Source organism: Coregonus lavaretus, assembly GCF_964263955.1.
Source record: "Coregonus lavaretus genome assembly, contig: HAP1_SCAFFOLD_1107, whole genome shotgun sequence".
Lineage (NCBI taxonomy): Eukaryota > Metazoa > Chordata > Actinopteri > Salmoniformes > Salmonidae > Coregonus > Coregonus lavaretus.
The window spans coordinates 441-24,068 of NW_028157192.1; the positions used below are offsets into that span (position 1 = coordinate 441).

General features: G+C 49.5%; 1 protein-coding gene across 1 annotated transcript in view; it reads left to right on the forward strand.

Annotated features, from left to right (window-relative positions):
• Positions 1-3,334: 3,334 nt before the first annotated feature.
• The window catches only part of LOC311125696 (transcriptional regulator ATRX-like), a gene marked incomplete at its 5' end in the record, with an annotated part of 98,307 nt that continues 78,013 nt past the window's right edge, over positions 3,335-23,628 (forward strand). Inside the window, 3 exons of the mRNA XM_084199730.1 lie at positions 3,335-3,465; positions 8,813-8,907; positions 21,756-21,892. Coding sequence (XP_084055856.1) covers positions 3,335-3,465; positions 8,813-8,907; positions 21,756-21,892 — 363 coding nt within the window. The remainder of the gene's footprint in view (positions 3,466-8,812; positions 8,908-21,755; positions 21,893-23,628) is intronic.

Here is a 23,628-nt window from a genome sequence, read left to right on the forward strand (position 1 = left end):
GCAGAACTTAATATTTGGTACAGAAACCTTTGTTTGCAATTACAGAGATCTGTACGTTGTTCTGGTGTTGATGTGAGTGTAGATGTTGAAGTGTTACGTCTCTCACGTTGTTCTGGTGTTGATGTGAGTGAAGAAGTAGTACCTTATTCAGCTACAGCTGTGGCATGAAACGCTTGCTGAGACACACACTGTCTCCCTCTCTCACACCGCTTGGTCTCGCCCTCTCACACCGCTTGGTCTCGCCCTCTCACACCGCTCGCTCTCTCTGTCTCCCTCTCTCACACACCTCGCCCTCTCTGCCTCCCCCTCTCACACCCTCTCCCTCTCTCACACCCCTCGCCCCCTCTGTCTCCCTCTCTCACACCCCTCTCCCTCTCTCACACCCCTCGCCCTCTCTGTCTCCCTCTCTCACACACCTCGCCCCCTCGGTCTCCCTCTCTCACACACCTCGCCCCCTCGGTCTCCCTCTCTCACACACCTCGCCCCCTCGGTCTCCCTCTCTCACACACCTCGCCCCCTCGGTCTCCCTCTCTCACACACCTCACCCCCTCGGTCTCCCTCTCTCACACACCTCGCCCCCTCGGTCTCCCTCTCTCACACACCTCGCCCCCTCGGTCTCCCTCTCTCACACACCTCGCCCCCTCTGTCTCCCTCTCTCACACACCTCGCCCCCTCTGTCTCCCCCTCTCACACACCTCGCCCCCTCTGTCTCCCTCTCTCACACACCTCGCCCCCTCTGTCTCTCTCTCTCACACACCTCGCTCTCTCTGCCTCCCCCTCTCACACCCCTCTCCCTCTCTCACACCCCTCGCCCCCTCTGTCTCCCTCTCTCACACCCCTCTCCCTCTCTCACACCCCTCGCCCTCTCTGTCTCCCTCTCTCACACCCCTCTCCCTCTCTCACACCCCTCGCCCTCTCTGTCTCCCTCTCTCACACCCCTCTCCCTCTCTCACACCCCTCGCCCCCTCTGTCTCCCTCTCTCACACCCCTCTCCCTCTCTCACACCCCTCGCCCTCTCTGTCTCCCTCTCTCACACCCCTCTCCCTCTCTCACACCCCTCGCCCCCTCTGTCTCCCTCTCTCACACCCCTCTCCCTCTCTCACACCCCTCGCCCCCTCTGTCTCCCTCTCTCACACACCTCGCCCCCTCGGTCTCCCTCTCTCACACACCTCGCCCCCTCGGTCTCCCTCTCTCACACACCTCGCCCCCTCGGTCTCCCTCTCTCACACCCCTCGCCCTCTCTGTCTCCCTCTCTCACACCCCTCGCCCTCTCTGTCTCCCTCTCTCACACACCTCGCCCCCTCTGTCTCCCTCTCTCACACACCTCGCCCCCTCGGTCTCCCTCTCTCACACACCTCGCTCTCTCTGTCTCCCTCTTTCACACCCCTCGCTCTCTCTGTCTCCCTCTCTCACACACCTCGCCCCCTCGGTCTCCCTCTCTCACACACCTCGCCCCCTCGGTCTCCCTCTCTCACACACCTCGCCCCCTCGGTCTCCCTCTCTCACACACCTCGCCCCCTCGGTCTCCCTCTCTCACACACCTCGCCCCCTCTGTCTCCCTCTCTCACACACCTCGCCCCCTCGGTCTCCCTCTCTCACACACCTCGCCCCCTCGGTCTCCCTCTCTCACACACCTCGCCCCCTCGGTCTCCCTCTCTCACACACCTCGCCCCCTCGGTCTCCCTCTCTCACACACCTCGCCCCCTCGGTCTCCCTCTCTCACACACCTCGCCCCCTCTGTCTCCCTCTCTCACACACCTCGCCCCCTCGGTCTCCCTCTCTCACACACCTCGCCCCCTCGGTCTCCCTCTCTCACACACCTCGCCCCCTCGGTCTCCCTCTCTCACACACCTCGCCCCCTCGGTCTCCCTCTCTCACACCCCTCGCCCCCTCTGTCTCCCTCTCTCACACCCCTCGCCCCCCTCTGTCTCCCTCTCTCACACACCTCGCCCCCTCGGTCTCCCTCTCTCACACACCTCGCCCCCTCTGTCTCCCTCTCTCACACACCTCGCCCCCTCGGTCTCCCTCTCTCACACACCTCGCTCCCTCTGTCTCCCTCTCTCACACCCCTCGCCCCCTCTGTCTCCCTCTCTCACACACCTCGCCCCCTCTGTCTCCGTCTCTCACACCCCTCTCCCTCTCTCACACACCTCGCCCTCTCTGTCTCCCTCTCTCACACCCCTCGCCCCCTCTGTCTCCCTCTTTCACACACCTCGCCCTCTCTGCCTCCCCCTCTCACACCCCTCTCCCTCTCTCACACCCCTCGCCCTCTCTGTCTCCCTCTCTCACACCCCTCTCCCTCTCTCACACACCTCGCCCCCTCTGTCTCCGTCTCTCACACCCCTCTCCCTCTCTCACACCCCTCGCCCCCTCTGTCTCCCTCTCTCACACCCCTCTCCCTCTCTCACACCCCTCGCCCCCTCTGTCTCCCTCTCTCACACCCCTCTCCCTCTCTCACACCCCTCGCCCCCTCTGTCTCCCTCTTTCACACCCCTCGCCCCCTCTGTCTCCCTCTTTCACACCCCTCGCCCCCTCGGTCTCCCTCTTTCACACCCCTCTCCCTCTCTCACACCCCTCGCCCCCTCTGTCTCCCTCTCTCACACCCCTCTCCCTCTCTCACACCCCTCGCCCCCTCTGTCTCCCTCTTTCACACCCCTCGCCCCCTCTGTCTCCCTCTTTCACACCCCTCGCCCCCTCGGTCTCCCTCTTTCACACCCCTCGCCCCCTCGGTCTCCCTCTTTCACACCCCTCGCCCCCTCGGTCTCCCTCTTTCACACCCCTCTCCCTCTCTCACACCCCTCGCCCCCTCTGTCTCCCTCTCTCACACCCCTCTCCCTCTCTCACACCCCTCGCCCCCTCTGTCTCCCTCTTTCACACCCCTCGCCCCCTCTGTCTCCCTCTTTCACACCCCTCGCCCCCTCGGTCTCCCTCTTTCACACCCCTCGCCCCCTCTGTCTCCCTCTCTCACACCCCTCTCCCTCTCTCACACCCCTCGCCCCCTCTGTCTCCCTCTTTCACACCCCTCGCCCCCTCTGTCTCCCTCTTTCACACCCCTCGCCCCCTCGGTCTCCCTCTTTCACACCCCTCGCCCCCTCTGTCTCCCTCTCTCACACCCCTCGCCCCCTCTGTCTCCCTCTTTCACACCCCTCGCCCCCTCGGTCTCCCTCTTTCACACCCCTCGCCCCCTCGGTCTCCCTCTTTCACACCCCTCGCCCCCTCGGTCTCCCTCTCTCACACACCTCGCTCCCTCTGTCTCCCTCTTTCACACACCTCGCCCCCTCTGTCTCCCCCTCTCACACACCTCGCTCTCTCTGTCTCTCTGTGTGTGGGGCAGGTGCGGGGAACGTGGTGGAGGGGGGTCGGGGCCGAGCCGGGACCAAACTCTTCCAGGACTTCCAGATGCTCAGCAGAATCTGGACCCATCCCTGGTGTCTCCAGCTGGACTACATCAGCAAGGAAAACAAGGTGACTACAACCCAGGAGACAGGCTGGTAACAGACACACAGACAGATGGATGGACACACACACAGACCCATCAGCTGGTGTACAGGGTGAGGGGAATGAGACAGGTCACTCCCCCACCAACACACACAATTCACTAACCCCAGGAGAACATACTCAAACACGTTACCCCTCAACCTGCCGCCCGTTACCCCTCAACCTCCCATCCGTTACCCCTCAACCTCCCATCCGTTACCCCTCAACCTCCCATCCGTTACCCCTCAACCTCCCTCCCGTTACCCCTCAACCTCCCATCCGTTACCCCTCAACCTCCTGCCCGTTACCCCTCAACCTCCCGCCCGTTACCCCTCAACCTCCCGCCCGTTACCCCTCAACCTCCCGTCCGTTACCCCTCAACCTCCCGCCCGTTACCCCTCAACCTCCCGCCCGTTACCCCTCAACCTCCCGCCCGTTACCCCTCAACCTCCCGCCCGTTACCCCTCAACCTCCCGTCCGTTACCCCTCAACCTGCCGCCCGTTACCCCTCAACCTCCCGCCCGTTACCCCTCAACCTCCCGCCCGTTACCCCTCAACCTCCCATCCGTTACCCCTCAACCTCCCTCCCGTTACCCCTCAACCTCCCATCCGTTACCCCTCAACCTCCCGCCCGTTACCCCTCAACCTCCCGCCCGTTACCCCTCAACCTCCCGCCCGTTACCCCTCAACCTCCCGTCCGTTACCCCTCAACCTCCCGCCCGTTACCGTTACCCCTCAACCTCCCGCCCGTTACCCCTCAACCTCCCGCCCGTTACCCCTCAACCTCCCGCCCGTTACCCCTCAACCTTTTAGGGGTTCTGACTGACTTGTGTTTTAGGGGTTCTGACTGTCTTGTGTTTTAGGGGTTCTGACTGTCTTGTGTTTTAGGGGTTCTGACTGTCTTGTGTTTTAGGGGTTCTGACTGTCTTGTGTTTTAGGGGTTCTGACTGTCTTGTGTTTTAGGGGTTCTGACTGTCTTGTGTTTTAGGGGTTCTGACTGTCTTGTGTTTTAGGGGTTCTGACTGTCTTGTGTTTAGGGGTTCTGACTGTCTTGTGTTTTAGGGGTTCTGACTGTCTTGTGTTTTAGGGGTTCTGACTGTCTTGTGTTTTAGGGGTTCTGACTGTCTTGTGTTTTAGGGGTTCTGACTGTCTTGTGTTTTAGGGGTTCTGACTGTCTTGTGTTTTAGGGGTTCTGACTGTCTTGTGTTTTAGGGGTTCTGACTGTCTTGTGTTTTAGGGGTTCTGACTGACTGTCTTGTGTTTTAGGGGTTCTGACTGACTGTCTTGTGTTTTAGGGGTTCTGACTGACTGTCTTGTGTTTTAGGGGTTCTGACTGACTGTCTTGTGTTTTAGGGGTTCTGACTGACTGTCTTGTGTTTTAGGGGTTCTGACTGACTGTCTTGTGTTTTAGGGGTTCTGACTGACTGTCTTGTGTTTTAGGGGTTCTGACTGACTGTCTTGTGTTTTAGGGGTTCTGACTGACTGTCTTGTGTTTTAGGGGTTCTGACTGACTGTCTTGTGTTTTAGGGGTTCTGACTGTCTTGTGTTTTAGGGGTTCTGACTGTCTTGTGTTTTAGGGGTTCTGACTGTCTTGTGTTTTAGGGGTTCTGACTGTCTTGTGTTTTAGGGGTTCTGACTGTCTTGTGTTTTAGGGGTTCTGACTGTCTTGTGTTTTAGGGGTTCTGACTGTCTTGTGTTTTAGGGGTTCTGACTGTCTTGTGTTTTAGGGGTTCTGACTGTCTTGTGTTTTAGGGGTTCTGACTGTCTTGTGTTTTAGGGGTTCTGACTGTCTTGTGTTTTAGGGGTTCTGACTGTCTTGTGTTTTAGGGGTTCTGACTGTCTTGTGTTTTAGGGGTTCTGACTGTCTTGTGTTTTAGGGGTTCTGACTGTCTTGTGTTTTAGGGGTTCTGACTGACTGACTTGTGTTTTAGGGGTTCTGACTGACTGACTTGTGTTTTAGGGGTTCTGACTGTCTTGTGTTTTAGGGGTTCTGACTGTCTTGTGTTTTAGGGGTTCTGACTGTCTTGTGTTTTAGGGGTTCTGACTGTCTTGTGTTTTAGGGGTTCTGACTGACTGTCTTGTGTTTTAGGGGTTCTGACTGACTGACTTGTGTTTTAGGGGTTCTGACTGACTTGTGTTTTAGGGGTTCTGACTGACTTGTGTTTTAGGGGTTCTGACTGACTTGTGTTTTAGGGGTTCTGACTGTCTTGTGTTTTAGGGGTTCTGACTGTCTTGTGTTTTAGGGGTTCTGACTGTCTTGTGTTTTAGGGGTTCTGACTGTCTTGTGTTTTAGGGGTTCTGACTGACTTGTGTTTTAGGGGTTCTGACTGACTTGTGTTTTAGGGGTTCTGACTGTCTTGTGTTTTAGGGGTTCTGACTGTCTTGTGTTTTAGGGGTTCTGACTGTCTTGTGTTTTAGGGGTTCTGACTGTCTTGTGTTTTAGGGGTTCTGACTGTCTTGTGTTTTAGGGGTTCTGACTGTCTTGTGTTTTAGGGGTTCTGACTGTCTTGTGTTTTAGGGGTTCTGACTGTCTTGTGTTTTAGGGGTTCTGACTGTCTTGTGTTTTAGGGGTTCTGACTGTCTTGTGTTTTAGGGGTTCTGACTGACTTGTGTTTTAGGGGTTCTGACTGTCTTGTGTTTTAGGGGTTCTGACTGTCTTGTGTTTTAGGGGTTCTGACTGTCTTGTGTTTTAGGGGTTCTGACTGTCTTGTGTTTTAGGGGTTCTGACTGTCTTGTGTTTTAGGGGTTCTGACTGTCTTGTGTTTTAGGGGTTCTGACTGTCTTGTGTTTTAGGGGTTCTGACTGTCTTGTGTTTTAGGGGTTCTGACTGACTGACTTGTGTTTTAGGGGTTCTGACTGACTGTCTTGTGTTTTAGGGGTTCTGACTGTCTTGTGTTTTAGGGGTTCTGACTGTCTTGTGTTTTAGGGGTTCTGACTGACTGACTTGTGTTTTAGGGGTTCTGACTGACTGACTTGTGTTTTAGGGGTTCTGACTGTCTTGTGTTTTAGGGGTTCTGACTGTCTTGTGTTTTAGGGGTTCTGACTGTCTTGTGTTTTAGGGGTTCTGACTGTCTTCTGTTTTAGGGGTTCTGACTGTCTTGTGTTTTAGGGGTTCTGACTGTCTTGTGTTTTAGGGGTTCTGACTGTCTTGTGTTTTAGGGGTTCTGACTGACTTGTGTTTTAGGGGTTCTGACTGTCTTGTGTTTTAGGGGTTCTGACTGACTTGTGTTTTAGGGGTTCTGACTGACTTGTGTTTTAGGGGTTCTGACTGTCTTGTGTTTTAGGGGTTCTGACTGTCTTGTGTTTTAGGGGTTCTGACTGACTTGTGTTTTAGGGGTTCTGACTGACTTGTGTTTTAGGGGTTCTGACTGACTTGTGTTTTAGGGGTTCTGACTGTCTTGTGTTTTAGGGGTTCTGACTGTCTTGTGTTTTAGGGGTTCTGACTGTCTTGTGTTTTAGGGGTTCTGACTGTCTTGTGTTTTAGGGGTTCTGACTGTCTTGTGTTTTAGGGGTTCTGACTGTCTTGTGTTTTAGGGGTTCTGACTGTCTTGTGTTTTAGGGGTTCTGACTGTCTTGTGTTTTAGGGGTTCTGACTGTCTTGTGTTTTAGGGGTTCTGACTGTCTTGTGTTTTAGGGGTTCTGACTGACTTGTGTTTTAGGGGTTCTGACTGTCTTGTGTTTTAGGGGTTCTGACTGTCTTGTGTTTTAGGGGTTCTGACTGTCTTGTGTTTTAGGGGTTCTGACTGTCTTGTGTTTTAGGGGTTCTGACTGTCTTGTGTTTTAGGGGTTCTGACTGTCTTGTGTTTTAGGGGTTCTGACTGTCTTGTGTTTTAGGGGTTCTGACTGACTGACTTGTGTTTTAGGGGTTCTGACTGACTGTCTTGTGTTTTAGGGGTTCTGACTGTCTTGTGTTTTAGGGGTTCTGACTGTCTTGTGTTTTAGGGGTTCTGACTGACTGACTTGTGTTATAGGGGTTCTGACTGACTGACTTGTGTTTTAGGGGTTCTGACTGTCTTGTGTTTTAGGGGTTCTGACTGTCTTGTGTTTTAGGGGTTCTGACTGTCTTGTGTTTTAGGGGTTCTGACTGTCTTCTGTTTTAGGGGTTCTGACTGTCTTGTGTTTTAGGGGTTCTGACTGTCTTGTGTTTTAGGGGTTCTGACTGTCTTGTGTTTTAGGGGTTCTGACTGACTTGTGTTTTAGGGGTTCTGACTGTCTTGTGTTTTAGGGGTTCTGACTGACTTGTGTTTTAGGGGTTCTGACTGACTTGTGTTTTAGGGGTTCTGACTGTCTTGTGTTTTAGGGGTTCTGACTGTCTTGTGTTTTAGGGGTTCTGACTGTCTTGTGTTTTAGGGGTTCTGACTGACTGTCTTGTGTTTTAGGGGTTCTGACTGTCTTGTGTTTTAGGGGTTCTGACTGTCTTGTGTTTTAGGGGTTCTGACTGTCTTGTGTTTTAGGGGTTCTGACTGTCTTGTGTTTTAGGGGTTCTGACTGTCTTGTGTTTTAGGGGTTCTGACTGTCTTGTGTTTTAGGGGTTCTGACTGTCTTGTGTTTTAGGGGTTCTGACTGTCTTGTGTTTTAGGGGTTCTGACTGTCTTGTGTTTTAGGGGTTCTGACTGTCTTGTGTTTTAGGGGTTCTGACTGTCTTGTGTTTTAGGGGTTCTGACTGTCTTGTGTTTTAGGGGTTCTGACTGTCTTGTGTTTTAGGGGTTCTGACTGTCTTGTGTTTTAGGGGTTCTGACTGTCTTGTGTTTTAGGGGTTCTGACTGTCTTGTGTTTTAGGGGTTCTGACTGTCTTGTGTTTTAGGGGTTCTGACTGTCTTGTGTTTTAGGGGTTCTGACTGTCTTGTGTTTTAGGGGTTCTGACTGTCTTGTGTTTTAGGGGTTCTGACTGTCTTGTGTTTTAGGGGTTCTGACTGACTTGTGTTTTAGGGGTTCTGACTGTCTTGTGTTTTAGGGGTTCTGACTGTCTTGTGTTTTAGGGGTTCTGACTGTCTTGTGTTTTAGGGGTTCTGACTGTCTTGTGTTTTAGGGGTTCTGACTGTCTTGTGTTTTAGGGGTTCTGACTGACTTGTGTTTTAGGGGTTCTGACTGACTTGTGTTTTAGGGGTTCTGACTGTCTTGTGTTTTAGGGGTTCTGACTGTCTTGTGTTTTAGGGGTTCTGACTGACTTGTGTTTTAGGGGTTCTGACTGTCTTGTGTTTTAGGGGTTCTGACTGTCTTGTGTTTTAGGGGTTCTGACTGTCTTGTGTTTTAGGGGTTCTGACTGTCTTGTGTTTTAGGGGTTCTGACTGTCTTGTGTTTTAGGGGTTCTGACTGTCTGTATCTTGTGTTTTAGGGGTACTTTGACGAGGACAGCATGGAAGAGTTCATCGCCTCGGAGACTGAGGAGTCTTCTATGAGCATGACCTCTGAGGACGAGAGACAGAAAAAGTAACCACACATTATTTACAGGAATTAGTTACAAACTCTTCACGATTCGCCGTCGTGTTGATCCGGGGGAGTGTAGTGTATCACCCATTGAGTTATGAGGCCCAGTGTATCACCCATTGAGTTATAATGAGGCCCAGTGTATCACCCATTGAATTATAATGAGGCCCAGTGTATCACCCATTGAGTTATAATGAGGCCCAGTGTATCACCCATTGAGTTATAATGAGGCCCAGTGTATCACCCATTGAGTTATAATGAGGCCCAGTGTATCACCCATTGAGTTATAATGAGGCCCAGTGTATTACCCATTGAGTTATAATGAGGCCCAGTGTATCACCCATTGAGTTATAATGAAGCCCAGTGTATCACCCATTGAGTTATAATGAGGCCCAGTGTATTACCCATTGAGTTATAATGAGGCCCAGTGTATCACCCATTGAGTTATAATGAGGCCCAGTGTATCACCCATTGAATTATAATGAGGCCCAGTGTATCACCCATTGAGTTATAATGAGGCCCAGTGTATCACCCATTGAGTTATAATGAGGCCCAGTGTATCACCCATTGAGTTATAATGAGGCCCAGTGTATCACCCATTGAGTTATGAGGCGCGAACAGATCACTAAATAAGGGTGGATGTTTCTCTTATTGAAATGAATGACTGAGCACAGAATGCATCCCTACACGTCCTACTGTATTATAATTCAGACTGATGTCATATCAGAATGAGTGCTTCATCCAATAACAGGTGAAACAGCTGTGAGCAGCCAGCTGCTTCCCCTAACCAGTCATTAGTCTCCTCAGCTGCTTCCCCTAACCAGTCATTAGTCTCCCCAGCTGCTTCCCCTAACCAGTCATTAGTCTCCCCAGCTGCTTCCCCTAACCAGTCATTAGTCTCCTCAGCTGCTTCCCCTAACCAGTCATTAGTCTCCCCAGCTGCTTCCCCTAACCAGTCATTAGTCTCCCCAGCTGCTTCCCCTAACCAGTCATTAGTCTCCTCAGCTGCTTCCCCTAACCAGTCATTAGTCTCCTCAGCTGCTTCCCCTAACCAGTCATTAGTCTCCTCAGCTGCTTCCCCTAACCAGTCATTAGTCTCCCCAGCTGCTTCCCCTAACCAGTCATTAGTCTCCCCAGCTGCTTCCCCTAACCAGTCATTAGTCTCCTCAGCTGCTTCCCCTAACCAGTCATTAGTCTCCTCAGCTGCTTCCCCTAACCAGTCATTAGTCTCCTCAGCTGCTTCCCCTAACCAGTCATTAGTCTCCCCAGCTGCTTCCCCTAACCAGTCATTAGTCTCCCCAGCTGCTTCCCCTAACCAGTCATTAGTCTCCCCAGCTGCTTCCTCTAACCAGTCATTAGTCTCCCCAGCTGCTTCCCCTAACCAGTCATTAGTCTCCTCAGCTGCTTCCTCTAACCAGTCATTAGTCTCCCCAGCTGCTTCCCCTAACCAGTCATTAGTCTCCTCAGCTGCTTCCCCTAACCAGTCATTAGTCTCCTCAGCTGCTTCCCCTAACCAGTCATTAGTCTCCTCAGCTGCTTCCCCTAACCAGTCATTAGTCTCCTCAGCTGCTTCCCCTAACCAGTCATTAGTCTCCTCAGCTGCTTCCCCTAACCAGTCATTAGTCTCCTCAGCTGCTTCCCCTAACCAGTCATTAGTCTCCTCAGCTGCTTCCCCTAACCAGTCATTAGTCTCCTCAGCTGCTTCCCCTAACCAGTCATTAGTCTCCTCAGCTGCTTCCCCTAACCAGTCATTAGTCTCCCCAGCTGCTTCCTCTAACCAGTCATTAGTCTCCCCAGCTGCTTCCCCTAACCAGTCATTAGTCTCCTCAGCTGCTTCCCCTAACCAGTCATTAGTCTCCCCAGCTGCTTCCTCTAACCAGTCATTAGTCTCCTCAGCTGCTTCCCCTAACCAGTCATTAGTCTCCCCAGCTGCTTCCCCTAACCAGTCATTAGTCTCCCCAGCTGCTTCCCCTAACCAGTCATTAGTCTCCTCAGCTGCTTCCTCTAACCAGTCATTAGTCTCCTCAGCTGCTTCCCCTAACCAGTCATTAGTCTCCTCAGCTGCTTCCCCTAACCAGTCATTAGTCTCCCCAGCTGCTTCCTCTAACCAGTCATTAGTCTCCTCAGCTGCTTCCCCTAACCAGTCATTAGTCTCCCCAGCTGCTTCCCCTAACCAGTCATTAGTCTCCCCAGCTGCTTCCCCTAACCAGTCATTAGTCTCCCCAGCTGCTTCCCCTAACCAGTCATTAGTCTCCTCAGCTGCTTCCCCTAACCAGTCATTAGTCTCCCCAGCTGCTTCCTCTAACCAGTCATTAGTCTCCTCAGCTGCTTCCCCTAACCAGTCATTAGTCTCCCCAGCTGCTTCCCCTAACCAGTCATTAGTCTCCCCAGCTGCTTCCCCTAACCAGTCATTAGTCTCCCCAGCTGCTTCCCCTAACCAGTCATTAGTCTCCTCAGCTGCTTCCCCTAACCAGTCATTAGTCTCCCCAGCTGCTTCCTCTAACCAGTCATTAGTCTCCTCAGCTGCTTCCTCTAACCAGTCATTAGTCTACTCGGCTGCTTCTCTCTGTCTGTTATTTGTGCGCATATCCATCAGTTGTAATGTTATTTATCCTAGATGAGGAGCTGGGGTTAGGGGTGTAGACAGTGATGGGGAGGTGGATCTGAATCTTTTCATTTCTCCTGTAAGAACAAGCCGGTTAGTCTGACTAGACTTATGTCACCCAGCCTCTGAGAGCCACTGTCATAGTGGAGAAACGGAGCGCTGCCATAGGGGAGAAACGGAGCGCTGCCGTAGGGGAGAAACGGAGCGCTGCCATAGGGGAGAAACGGAGCGCTGTCGTAGGGGAGAAACGGAGCGCTGCCGTAGAGGAGAAACTGAGCGCTGCCGTAGAGGAGAAACGGAGCGCTGCCGTAGAGGAGAAACGGAACGGAGCGCTGCCGTAGAGGAGAAACGGAACGGAGCGCTGCCGTAGGGGAGAAACGGAGCGCTGCCGTAGAGGAGAAACGGAGCGCTGCCGTAGAGGAGAAACGGAGCGCTGCCATAGGGGAGAAACGGAACGGAGCGCTGCCATAGGGGAGAAACGGAGCGCTGCCGTAGGGGAGAAACGGAGCGCTGCCGTAGGGGGGAAACGGAGCGCTGCCGTAGAGGAGAAACGGAACGGAGCGCTGCCATAGGGGAGAAACGGAGCGCTGCCGTAGAGGAGAAACGGAACGGAGCGCTGCCGTAGGGGAGAAACGGAGCGCTGCCGTAGGGGAGAAACGGAACGCTGCCGTAGGGGAGAAACGGAGCGCTGCCGTAGAGGAGAAACGGAACGGAGCGCTGCCGTAGGGGAGAAACGGAGCGCTGCCGTAGGGGAGAAACGGAGCGCTGCCGTAGGGGAGAAACGGAGCGCTGCCGTAGGGGAGAAACGGAGCGCTGCCATAGGGGAGAAACGGAGCGCTGTCGTAGGGGAGAAACGGAGCGCTGCCGTAGGGGAGAAACGGAACGGAGCGCTGCCATAGGGGAGAAACGGAACGGAGCGCTGTCGTAGGGGAGAAACGGAGCGCTGCCGTAGGGGAGAAACGGAGCGCTGCCGTAGAGGAGAAACGGAGCGCTGCCATAGGGGAGAAACGGAGCGCTGCCGTAGGGGAGAAACGGAGCGCTGCCGTAGGGGAGAAACGGAGCGCTGCCGTAGGGGAGAAACGGAGCGCTGCCGTAGGGGAGAAACGGAGCGCTGCCGTAGGGGAGAAACGGAGCGCTGCCGTAGAGGAGAAACGGAGCGCTGCCTTAGGGGAGAAACGGAGCGCTGCCGTAGGGGAGAAACGGAGCGCTGCCGTAGGGGAGAAACGGAGCGCTGCCGTAGGGGAGAAACGGAGCGCTGCCGTAGGGGAGAAACGGAGCGCTGCCGTAGGGGAGAAACGGAGCGCTGCCGTAGGGGAGAAACGGAGCGCTGCCGTAGGGGAGAAACGGAGCGCTGCCGTAGGGGAGAAACTGAGCGCTGCCGTAGAGGAGAAACTGAGCGCTGCCGTAGAGGAGAAACGGAGCGCTGCCGTAGAGGAGAAACGGAACGGAGCGCTGCCGTAGAGGAGAAACGGAACGGAGCGCTGCCGTAGAGGAGAAACGGAACGGAGCGCTGCCGTAGGGGAGAAACGGAGCGCTGCCGTAGAGGAGAAACGGAGCGCTGCCGTAGAGGAGAAACGGAGCGCTGCCATAGGGGAGAAACGGAACGGAGCGCTGCCATAGGGGAGAAACGGAGCGCTGCCGTAGAGGAGAAACGGAGCGCTGCCGTAGAGGAGAAACGGAGCGCTGCCGTAGGGGAGAAACGGAGCGCTGCCGTAGAGGAGAAACGGAGCGCTGCCATAGGGGAGAAACGGAGCGCTGCCGTAGGGGAGAAACGGAGCGCTGCCGTATGGGAGAAACGGAGCGCTGCCGTAGGGGAGAAACGGAGCGCTGCCGTAGGGGAGAAACGGAGCGCTGCCGTAGGGGAGAAACGGAGCGCTGCCATAGGGGAGAAACGGAACGGAGCGCTGCCGTAGGGGAGAAACGGAGCGCTGCCGTAGAGGAGAAACGGAGCGCTGCCGTAGGGGAGAAACGGAGCGCTGCCGTAGAGGAGAAACGGAGCGCTGCCATAGGGGAGAAACGGAGCGCTGCCGTAGGGGAGAAACGGAGCGCTGCCGTAGGGGAGAAACGGAGCGCTGCCGTAGGGGAGAAACGGAGCGCTGCCGTAGGGGAGAAACGGAGCGCTGCCGTAGAGGTCATGCTTTCGTCTTCCCTTCACTGAAAACAGTTTCTAGTCTAAAAGTTGTTCTCGTTAGTTAGTATTCACCCCCCCTGTCATTTTTCCTATTTTGTTGCCTTACAACCTGGAATTAAAATCGATGTTTTTGGAGGTTTGTATCATTTGATTTACACAACATGCCTACCACTTTGAAGATGCAAAATATTTTTTATTGTGAAACAAACAAGAAATAAGACAAAAAAACTGAACTTGAGCGTGCATAAGTATTCACCCACCCAAAGTCAATACTTTGTAGAGCCACCTTTTGCAGCAATTACAGCTGCAAGTCTCTTGGGGTATGTCTCTATAAGCTTGGCACATCTAGCCACTGGGATTTTTGCCCATTCTTCAAGGCAAAACTGCTCCAGCTCCTTCAAGTTGGATGGGTTCCGCAGGTGTACAGCAATCTTTAAGTCATACCACAGATTCTCAATTGGATTGAGGTCTGGGCTTTGACTAGGCCATTCCAAGACATTTAAATGTTTCCCCTTAAACCACTCGAGTGTTGCTTTAGCAGTATGCTTAGGGTCATTGTCCTGCTGGAAGGTGAACCGCCGTCCCAGTCTCAAATCTCTGGAAGACTGAAACAGGTTTCCCTCAAGAATTTCCCTGTATTTAGCACCATCCATCATTCCTTCAATTCTGACCAGTTTCCCAGTCCCTGCCGATGAAAAACATCCCCACAGCATGATGCAGCCACCACCATGCTTCACTGTGGGGATGGTGTTCTCGGGGGGATGAGAGGTGTTGGTTTGTGCCAGACATAGCGTTTTCCTTGATTGCCAAAAAGCTCAATTTGAGTCTAATCTGACCAGAGTACCTTCTTCCATATGTTTGGGGAGGCTCCCACATGCCTTTTGGCGAACACCAAACATGTTTGCTTATTTTTTTCTTTAAGCAATGGCTTTTTTCTGGCCACTCTTCCGTAAAGCCCGGCTCTATGGAGTGTACGGCTTAAAGTGGTCCTATGGACAGATACTCCAATCTCTGCTGTGGAGCTTTGCAGCTCCTTCAGGGTTATCGTTGGTGTCTTTGTTGCCTCTCTGATTAATGCCCTCCTTGCCTGGTCCGTGAGTTTTGGTGGGCGGCCCTCTCTTGGCAGGTTTGTTGTGGTGCCATATTCTTTCCATTTGTTAATAATGGATTTAATGGTGCTCCGTGTCATGTTCAAAGTTTCTGATATTTTTTTATAACCCAACCCTGATCTGTACTCCTCCACAACTTTGTCCCTGACCTGTTTGGAGAGCTCCTTGGTCTTCATGGTGCCGCTTGCTGGGGCCTTTCAGAACAGGTGTATATATACTGAGATCATGTGACACTTTATTTAACTAATTATGTGACTTCTGAAGGTAATTGGTTGCACCAGATCTTATTTAGGGGCTTCATAGCAAAGGGGGTGAATACATATGCACGCACCACATTTCCATTATTAATTTTGTAGAATTTTTTTGAAACAAGTTATTTTTTTCCTTTCACTTCACCAATTTGGACTTTTTTGTGTATGTCCATTACATGAAATCCAAATAAAATCCATTTAAATTGCAGGTTGTAATGCAACAAAATAGGAAAAACGCCAAGGGGGATGAATACTTTTGCAAGGCACTGTATGCCCCATATTACCGGAGCTGTGTGTGTGAGTGAGCGAGAGGTTGTGTGTGAGGATGTGTGTGTGAGGGGGAGTGTGTGTGTGTGTGTGAGGATGTGTGTGTGTGAGGGGGAGAGGATGTGAGGGGGAGAGGGAGAGAGGATGTGAGGGGGAGAGGGAGAGAGGATGTGAGGGGGAGAGGGAGAGAGGATGTGAGGGGGAGAGGATGTGTGTGCGAAGGAGAGGTGTGTGTGTGTGCGAGGGGGAGAGTGTGTGTGTGTGTAGGCTGTGTAAAGGTGTTTGAAGAGTACAGATGGTTTCATATGGGCCTAGTGTGTGTGTGTGGGAGAGTGTGTGTGTGGGAGAGTGTGTGTGTGGGAGAGTGTGTGTGTGGGAGAGTGTGTGTGTGGGGGAGTGTGTGTGTGGGAGAGTGTGTGTGAGGGAGAGTGTGTGTGAGGGAGAGTGTGTGTGAGGGAGAGTGTGTGTGAGGGAGAGTGTGTGTGAGGGAGAGTGTGTGTGTGGGAGAGTGTGTGTGTGTGTGAGGGAGAGTGTGTGTGTGTAGGCTGTGTAAAGGAGTACAGATGGTTCCATATGGGCCTAGTGTGTGTGAGGGAGAGTGTGTGTATAGGCCTAGTGTGTGTTTCCCCTACTGCACTTCATTATGCGTTTACTGAGTGGACAAAACATTAGGAACACCTGGTCAGACTGTCCAGGTGAGAGCTCTGATCCCTTAATGATGTCACCCGTTAAATCCACTTCAAATCAGTGTAGATGAAGGGGAGGAGACAGGTTAAAGAAGGACTTTTAAGCCTTGAGACATGGATTGTGTATGTGTGCCATTCAGAGGGTGAATGGACAAGACAAAATATTGAAGTGCCTTTGAACGGGGTATGGTAGTAGGTGCCAGACGCACCAGTTTGAGTCAAGAACTGCAATGCTACTGGGTTTTTCACGCTCAACAGTTTCCCTCGCGTATCAAGAATGGTCCACCACCCAAAGGACATCCAGCCAACTTGACACAACTGTGGGAAGCATTGGAGTCAACATGGGCCAGCATCCCTGTGGGAAGCGTTGGAGTCAACATGGGCCAGCATCCCTGTGGGAAGCGTTGGAGTCAACATGGGCCAGCATCCATGTGGAACGCTTTCGACACCTTGTAGTGTCCTTCCCCCGATTAATTGAAGCATTTCGGAGTGCAAAAGGGGTTGCAACTCAATATTAGGAAGGTGTTCTTAATGTTTTGTACTCTCAGTGTATAGTCCTTACTACATTCATCCTGTCCAATCACAGGTAGGTGTTTGGATATGAGCAAATCAGCTTATTTTCTGCAGTAGCGTTTTTCTATTATACGGTAAACTGTGTGAAGTGGAATTCAGTGTGTTGTATTGAGTAGAGGTGAATATCAGGGGGTTAAATTCAGTGTGTTGTATTGAGTAGAGGTGTGAATATCAGGGGGTTAAATTCAGTGTGTTGTATTGAGTAGAGGTGTGAATATCAGGGGGTTAAATTCAGTGTGTTGTATTGAGTAGAGGTGTGAATATCAGGGGGTTAAATTCAGTGTGTTGTATTGAGTAGAGGTGAATATCAGGGGGTTAAATTCAGTGTGTTGTATTGAGTAGAGGTGAATATCAGGGGGTTAAATTCAGTGTGTTGTATTGAGTAGAGGTGAATATCAGGGGGTTAAATTCAGTGTGTTGTATTGAGTAGAGGTGAATATCAGGGGGTTAAATTCAGTGTGTTGTATTGAGTAGAGGTGAATATCAGGGGGTTAAATTCAGTGTGTTGTATTGAGTAGAGGTGTGAATATCAGGGGGTTAAATTCAGTGTGTTGTATTGAGTAGAGGTGTGAATATCAGGGGGTTAAATTCAGTGTGTTGTATTGAGTAGAGGTGTGAATATCAGGGGGTTAAATTCAGTGTGTTGTATTGAGTAGAGGTGAATATCAGGGGGTTAAATTCAGTGTGTTGTATTGAGTAGAGGTGAATATCAGGGGGTTAAATTCAGTGTGTTGTATTGAGTAGAGGTGAATATCAGGGGGTTAAATTCAGTGTGTTGTATTGAGTAGAGGTGAATATCAGGGGGTTAAATTCAGTGTGTTGTATTGAGTAGAGGTGAATATCAGGGGGTTAAATTCAGTGTGTTGTATTGAGTAGAGGTGTGAATATCAGGGGGTTAAATTCAGTGTGTTGTATTGAGTAGAGGTGTGAATATCAGGGGGTTAAATTCAGTGTGTTGTATTGAGTAGAGGTGAATATCAGGGGGTTAAATTCAGTGTGTTGTATTGAGTAGAGGTGTGAATATCAGGGGGTTAAATTCAGTGTGTTGTATTGAGTAGAGGTGAATATCAGGGGGTTAAATTCAGTGTGTTGTATTGAGTAGAGGTGTGAATATCAGGGGGTTAAATTCAGTGTGTTGTATTGAGTAGAGGTGAATATCAGGGGGTTAAATTCAGTGTGTTGTATTGAGTAGAGGTGAATATCAGGGGGTTAAATTCAGTGTGTTGTATTGAGTAGAGGTGAATATCAGGGGGTTAAATTCAGTGTGTTGTATTGAGTAGAGGTGAATATCAGGGGGTTAAATTCAGTGTGTTGTATTGAGTAGAGGTGTGAATATCAGGGGGTTAAATTCAGTGTGTTGTATTGAGTAGAGGTGAATATCAGGGGGTTAAATTCAGTGTGTTGTATTGAGTAGAGGTGAATATCAGGGGGTTAAATTCAGTGTGTTGTATTGAGTAGAGGTGAATATCAGGGGGTTAAATTCAGTGTGTTGTATTGAGTAGAGGTGTGAATATCAGGGGGTTAAATTCAGTGTGTTGTATTGAGTAGAGGTGAATATCAGGGGGTTAAATTCAGTGTGTTGTATTGAGTAGAGGTGTGAATATCAGGGGGTTAAATTCAGTGTGTTGTATTGAGTAGAGGTGTGAATATCAGGGGGTTAAATTCAGTGTGTTGTATTGAGTAGAGGTGTGAATATCAGGGGGTTAAATTCAGTGTGTTGTATTGAGTAGAGGTGAATATCAGGGGGTTAAATTCAGTGTGTTGTATTGAGTAGAGGTGAATATCAGGGGGTTAAATTCAGTGTGTTGTATTGAGTAGAGGTGTGAATATCAGGGGGTTAAATTCAGTGTGTTGTATTGAGTAGAGGTGAATATCAGGGGGTTAAATTCAGTGTGTTGTATTGAGTAGAGGTGAATATCAGGGGGTTAAATTCAGTGTGTTGTATTGAGTAGAGGTGAATATCAGGGGGTTAAATTCAGTGTGTTGTATTGAGTAGAGGTGTGAATATCAGGGGGTTAAATTCAGTGTGTTGTATTGAGTAGAGGTGAATATCAGGGGGTTAAATTCAGTGTGTTGTATTGAGTAGAGGTGAATATCAGGGGGTTAAATTCAGTGTGTTGTATTGAGTAGAGGTGTGAATATCAGGGGGTTAAATTCAGTGTGTTGTATTGAGTAGAGGTGAATATCAGGGGGTTAAATTCAGTGTGTTGTATTGAGTAGAGGTGAATATCAGGGGGTTAAATTCAGTGTGTTGTATTGAGTAGAGGTGAATATCAGCGGGTTAAATTCAGTGTGTTGTATTGAGTAGAGGTGAATATCAGGGGGTTAAATTCAGTGTGTTGTATTGAGTAGAGGTGAATATCAGGGGGTTAAATTCAGTGTGTTGTATTGAGTAGAGGTGTGAATATCAGGGGGTTAAATTCAGTGTGTTGTATTGAGTAGAGGTGAATATCAGGGGGTTAAATTCAGTGTGTTGTATTGAGTAGAGGTGAATATCAGGGGGTTAAATTCAGTGTGTTGTATTGAGTAGAGGTGAATATCAGGGGGTTAAATTCAGTGTGTTGTATTGAGTAGAGGTGAATATCAGGGGGTTAAATTCAGTGTGTTGTATTGAGTAGAGGTGAATATCAGGGGGTTAAATTCAGTGTGTTGTATTGAGTAGAGGTGAATATCAGGGGGTTAAATTCAGTGTGTTGTATTGAGTAGAGGTGAATATCAGGGGGTTAAATTCAGTGTGTTGTATTGAGTAGAGGTGAATATCAGGGGGTTAAATTCAGTGTGTTGTATTGAGTAGAGGTGAATATCAGGGGGTTAAATTCAGTGTGTTGTATTGAGTAGAGGTGTGAATATCAGGGGGTTAAATTCAGTGTGTTGTATTGAGTAGAGGTGTGAATATCAGGGGGTTAAATTCAGTGTGTTGTATTGAGTAGAGGTGAATATCAGGGGGTTAAATTCAGTGTGTTGTATTGAGTAGAGGTGAATATCAGGGGGTTAAATTCAGTGTGTTGTATTGAGTAGAGGTGAATATCAGGGGGTTAAATTCAGTGTGTTGTATTGAGTAGAGGTGAATATCAGGGGGTTAAATTCAGTGTGTTGTATTGAGTAGAGGTGAATATCAGGGGGTTAAATTCAGTGTGTTGTATTGAGTAGAGGTGAATATCAGGGGGTTAAATTCAGTGTGTTGTATTGAGTAGAGGTGTGAATATCAGGGGGTTAAATTCAGTGTGTTGTATTGAGTAGAGGTGTGAATATCAGGGGGTTAAATTCAGTGTGTTGTATTGAGTAGAGGTGAATATCAGGGGGTTAAATTCAGTGTGTTGTATTGAGTAGAGGTGAATATCAGGGGGTTAAATTCAGTGTGTTGTATTGAGTAGAGGTGTGAATATCAGGGGGTTAAATTCAGTGTGTTGTATTGAGTAGAGGTGAATATCAGGGGGTTAAATTCAGTGTGTTGTATTGAGTAGAGGTGAATATCAGGGGGTTAAATTCAGTGTGTTGTATTGAGTAGAGGTGTGAATATCAGGGGGTTAAATTCAGTGTGTTGTATTGAGTAGAGGTGAATATCAGGGGGTTAAATTCAGTGTGTTGTATTGAGTAGAGGTGTGAATATCAGGGGGTTAAATTCAGTGTGTTGTATTGAGTAGAGGTGAATATCAGGGGGTTAAATTCAGTGTGTTGTATTGAGTAGAGGTGAATATCAGGGGGTTAAATTCAGTGTGTTGTATTGAGTAGAGGTGAATATCAGGGGGTTAAATTCAGTGTGTTGTATTGAGTAGAGGTGAATATCAGGGGGTTAAATTCAGTGTGTTGTATTGAGTAGAGGTGTGAATATCAGGGGGTTAAATTCAGTGTGTTGTATTGAGTAGAGGTGTGAATATCAGGGGGTTAAATTCAGTGTGTTGTATTGAGTAGAGGTGAATATCAGGGGGTTAAATTCAGTGTGTTGTATTGAGTAGAGGTGTGAATATCAGGGGGTTAAATTCAGTGTGTTGTATTGAGTAGAGGTGAATATCAGGGGGTTAAATTCAGTGTGTTGTATTGAGTAGAGGTGTGAATATCAGGGGGTTAAATTCAGTGTGTTGTATTGAGTAGAGGTGAATATCAGGGGGTTAAATTCAGTGTGTTGTATTGAGTAGAGGTGAATATCAGGGGGTTAAATTCAGTGTGTTGTATTGAGTAGAGGTGAATATCAGGGGGTTAAATTCAGTGTGTTGTATTGAGTAGAGGTGAATATCAGGGGGTTAAATTCAGTGTGTTGTATTGAGTAGAGGTGAATATCAGGGGGTTAAATTCAGTGTGTTGTATTGAGTAGAGGTGAATATCAGGGGGTTAAATTCAGTGTGTTGTATTGAGTAGAGGTGTGAATATCAGGGGGTTAAATTCAGTGTGTTGTATTGAGTAGAGGTGAATATCAGGGGGTTAAATTCAGTGTGTTGTATTGAGTAGAGGTGTGAATATCAGGGGGTTGGGCAGCACACGTGCAGAACCTATAGAAAAGGGGAACAGGTGTCCTGGGGGGCGGGGCCAACCCTGCGGTATCGTCATATTGCTCCGTATGGTGATTCTTGGCCTGGTATCTCCGTATGGCGAGTCTTGGCCTGGTTTACATTTACATTTTAGTCATTTAGCAGACGCTCTTATCCAGAGCGACTTACAGTTAGTGAATACATATATATATATTTTTATACTGGCCCCCCGTGGGAATCGAACCCACAACCCTGGTGTTGCAAACGCCATGCTCTACCAACTGAGCTACATCCCTGCCGGCCATTCCCTCCCCTACCCTGGACGACGCTGGGCCAATTGTGCGCCGCCCATGAGTCTCCCGGTCGCGGCCGGCTGCGACAGAGCCTGGATTCGAACCAGGATCTCTAGTGGCACAGTTAGCACTGCGATGCGGCGCCTTAGACCACTGCGTCACTCAGGAGCCCCGTTATCACATCGGTAGTCAAATGTTCGTATTTTGACAAATCCCACTCTGAAAATAGGCACATTTTCTTGCAGTTTAAATATTTTTGGTGTTTTTGTGCGACATTTGTCACCTTTTTAGGACCTCACCAGTTAGCGTCCCTGATTTAACGTTACAGTATCTATCATAATGCTATATACAACCTTTCGCTGTTGACTGTCTATCATAATGCTATATACAACCTTTCACTGTTGACTGTCTATCATACTGTAATATACAACCTTCCACTGCTCTGTCCCCCCCCCCCCCCCCCCCTGTAGGAAGAAGAAGCGGGGGAAAGCTAAGAAGAAGGACAGCGACTCGGACAGCGATGCTCTGGAGGTGATAAAGGAATGGAACACCAGCTCCAGAGGAGGAGACCCATCCAGCCGCAACCGGGCCGAGCCAGAGGAGGAAGGTATAGAATCAGCCTGTAGATTGATATAATGTTGTGTTGTACGTTAGAACATATGATGGGAAGGTACGGTGTAGAACAGATATTGTATGTCAGGTAGGTAGAGGATTGGAGCAGTGTTTGCTCTATTCGTTACATTTCTATCTGCAGTGCTCAGAGCGTTTCACCCCATATTTATAATGCCTTGGGAAAGTATTCTAACCCCTTGGATTTCTTTCATTTTATTGTTACAAAGTGGGATTGAAATTGATTTGGTTGTCATTCTTTGTAAACAATCTACACAAAATACTTTGTCAAAGTGGAAGAAAAATCGAAACATTTTTAAAAAGATTAATACATATTAAATAACTAAAATATAGTCATTGCATAAGTATTCAGCTCCCTGAATCAATACATGTTAGACGTACTGCCAGATTCTCTACAACGACGTTGGAGGCGGCTTATGGTAGAGAAATTAACATTTAATTATCTGGCAATAGCTCTGGTGGACATTCCTGTAGTCAGCATGCCAATTGCACGCTCCCTCAAAACTTGAGACATCTGTGGTGTTGTGTTGTGACAAAACTGCACATTTTAGAGTGGCCTTTTATTATCCCCAGCACAAGGTGCACCTGTGTAATGATCATACTGTTTAATCAGCTTCTTGATATGCCACACCTGTCAGGTGGATGGATTATCTTGGCAAAGGACAAATGCTCACTAAAAGGGATGTAAACAAGTTTGTGCACAAAATGTGAGAGAAATAAGCTTTCTGGGATGTTTTATTTGAGCTCATTAAACATGGGACCAGCGCTTTACATGTTGGTCAGTGTACATAGTCCACAGCATCATTATTAACTTGACCTTAAAGAGAAATGAAATGTATCATTAGTTTTTGATCTACCAATCAGCTTGAAATGCAATACTTGACTGGTGGACCTTACAGATGTTGTGTAGGGGGGTCAGAGGAAGGGTTCTCTGTAGCTCAGCTGGTAGAGCACGGCGCTTGTAACGCCAGGGTAGTGGGTTCGATCCCCGGGACCACCCATACGTAAAAATGTATGCGCACATGACTAAGTCGCTTTGGATAAAAGCGTCTGCTAAATGGCATATTATATGGGTTAGTCATTTTTAAAATCATGTCAAATCATTATAGTCCATATAACTTATGTGATTTGTTAAACCAAATATTCTTCCTGAACTAAGACCTGCCTTAACAAGGGGCTGAATACTTATGACTATTTTAGTTATGATTTTTAATTTATCTTAAAAATATATTTTTGAAGACATTGCAATTTGACGTGTGGATTGTTGAAAGAAAAGACAATTAGATCAATTTTAATCCCACTTTGTAACACAATAACGTGATGGGGTCTGAATACTTTTTACTTTCTACATGAACCATCTGACCTCACCGCTTCAGCTCTGACCCTTCTCCCCTCCCCTCCCCTCCCCTCCCTAGTGCGGCCAGCCCTCTCCCCTCCCCTCCCCTCCCTAATGCGGCCAGCCCTCTCCCCTCCCCTCCCCTCCCCTCCCTAATGCGGCCAGCCCTCTCCCCTCCCCTCCCCTCCCCTCCCCTCCCCTCCCCTCCCCTCCCCTCCCCTCCCTAGTGCGGCCAGCCCTCTCCCCTCCCCTCCCTAGTGCGGCCAGCCCTCTCCCCTCCCCTCCCCTCCCCTCCCCTCCCCTCCCCTCCCCTCCCCTCCCCTCCCTAATGCGGCCAGCCCTTGCCCTCTCCCCTCCCCTCCCCTCCCCTCCCCTCC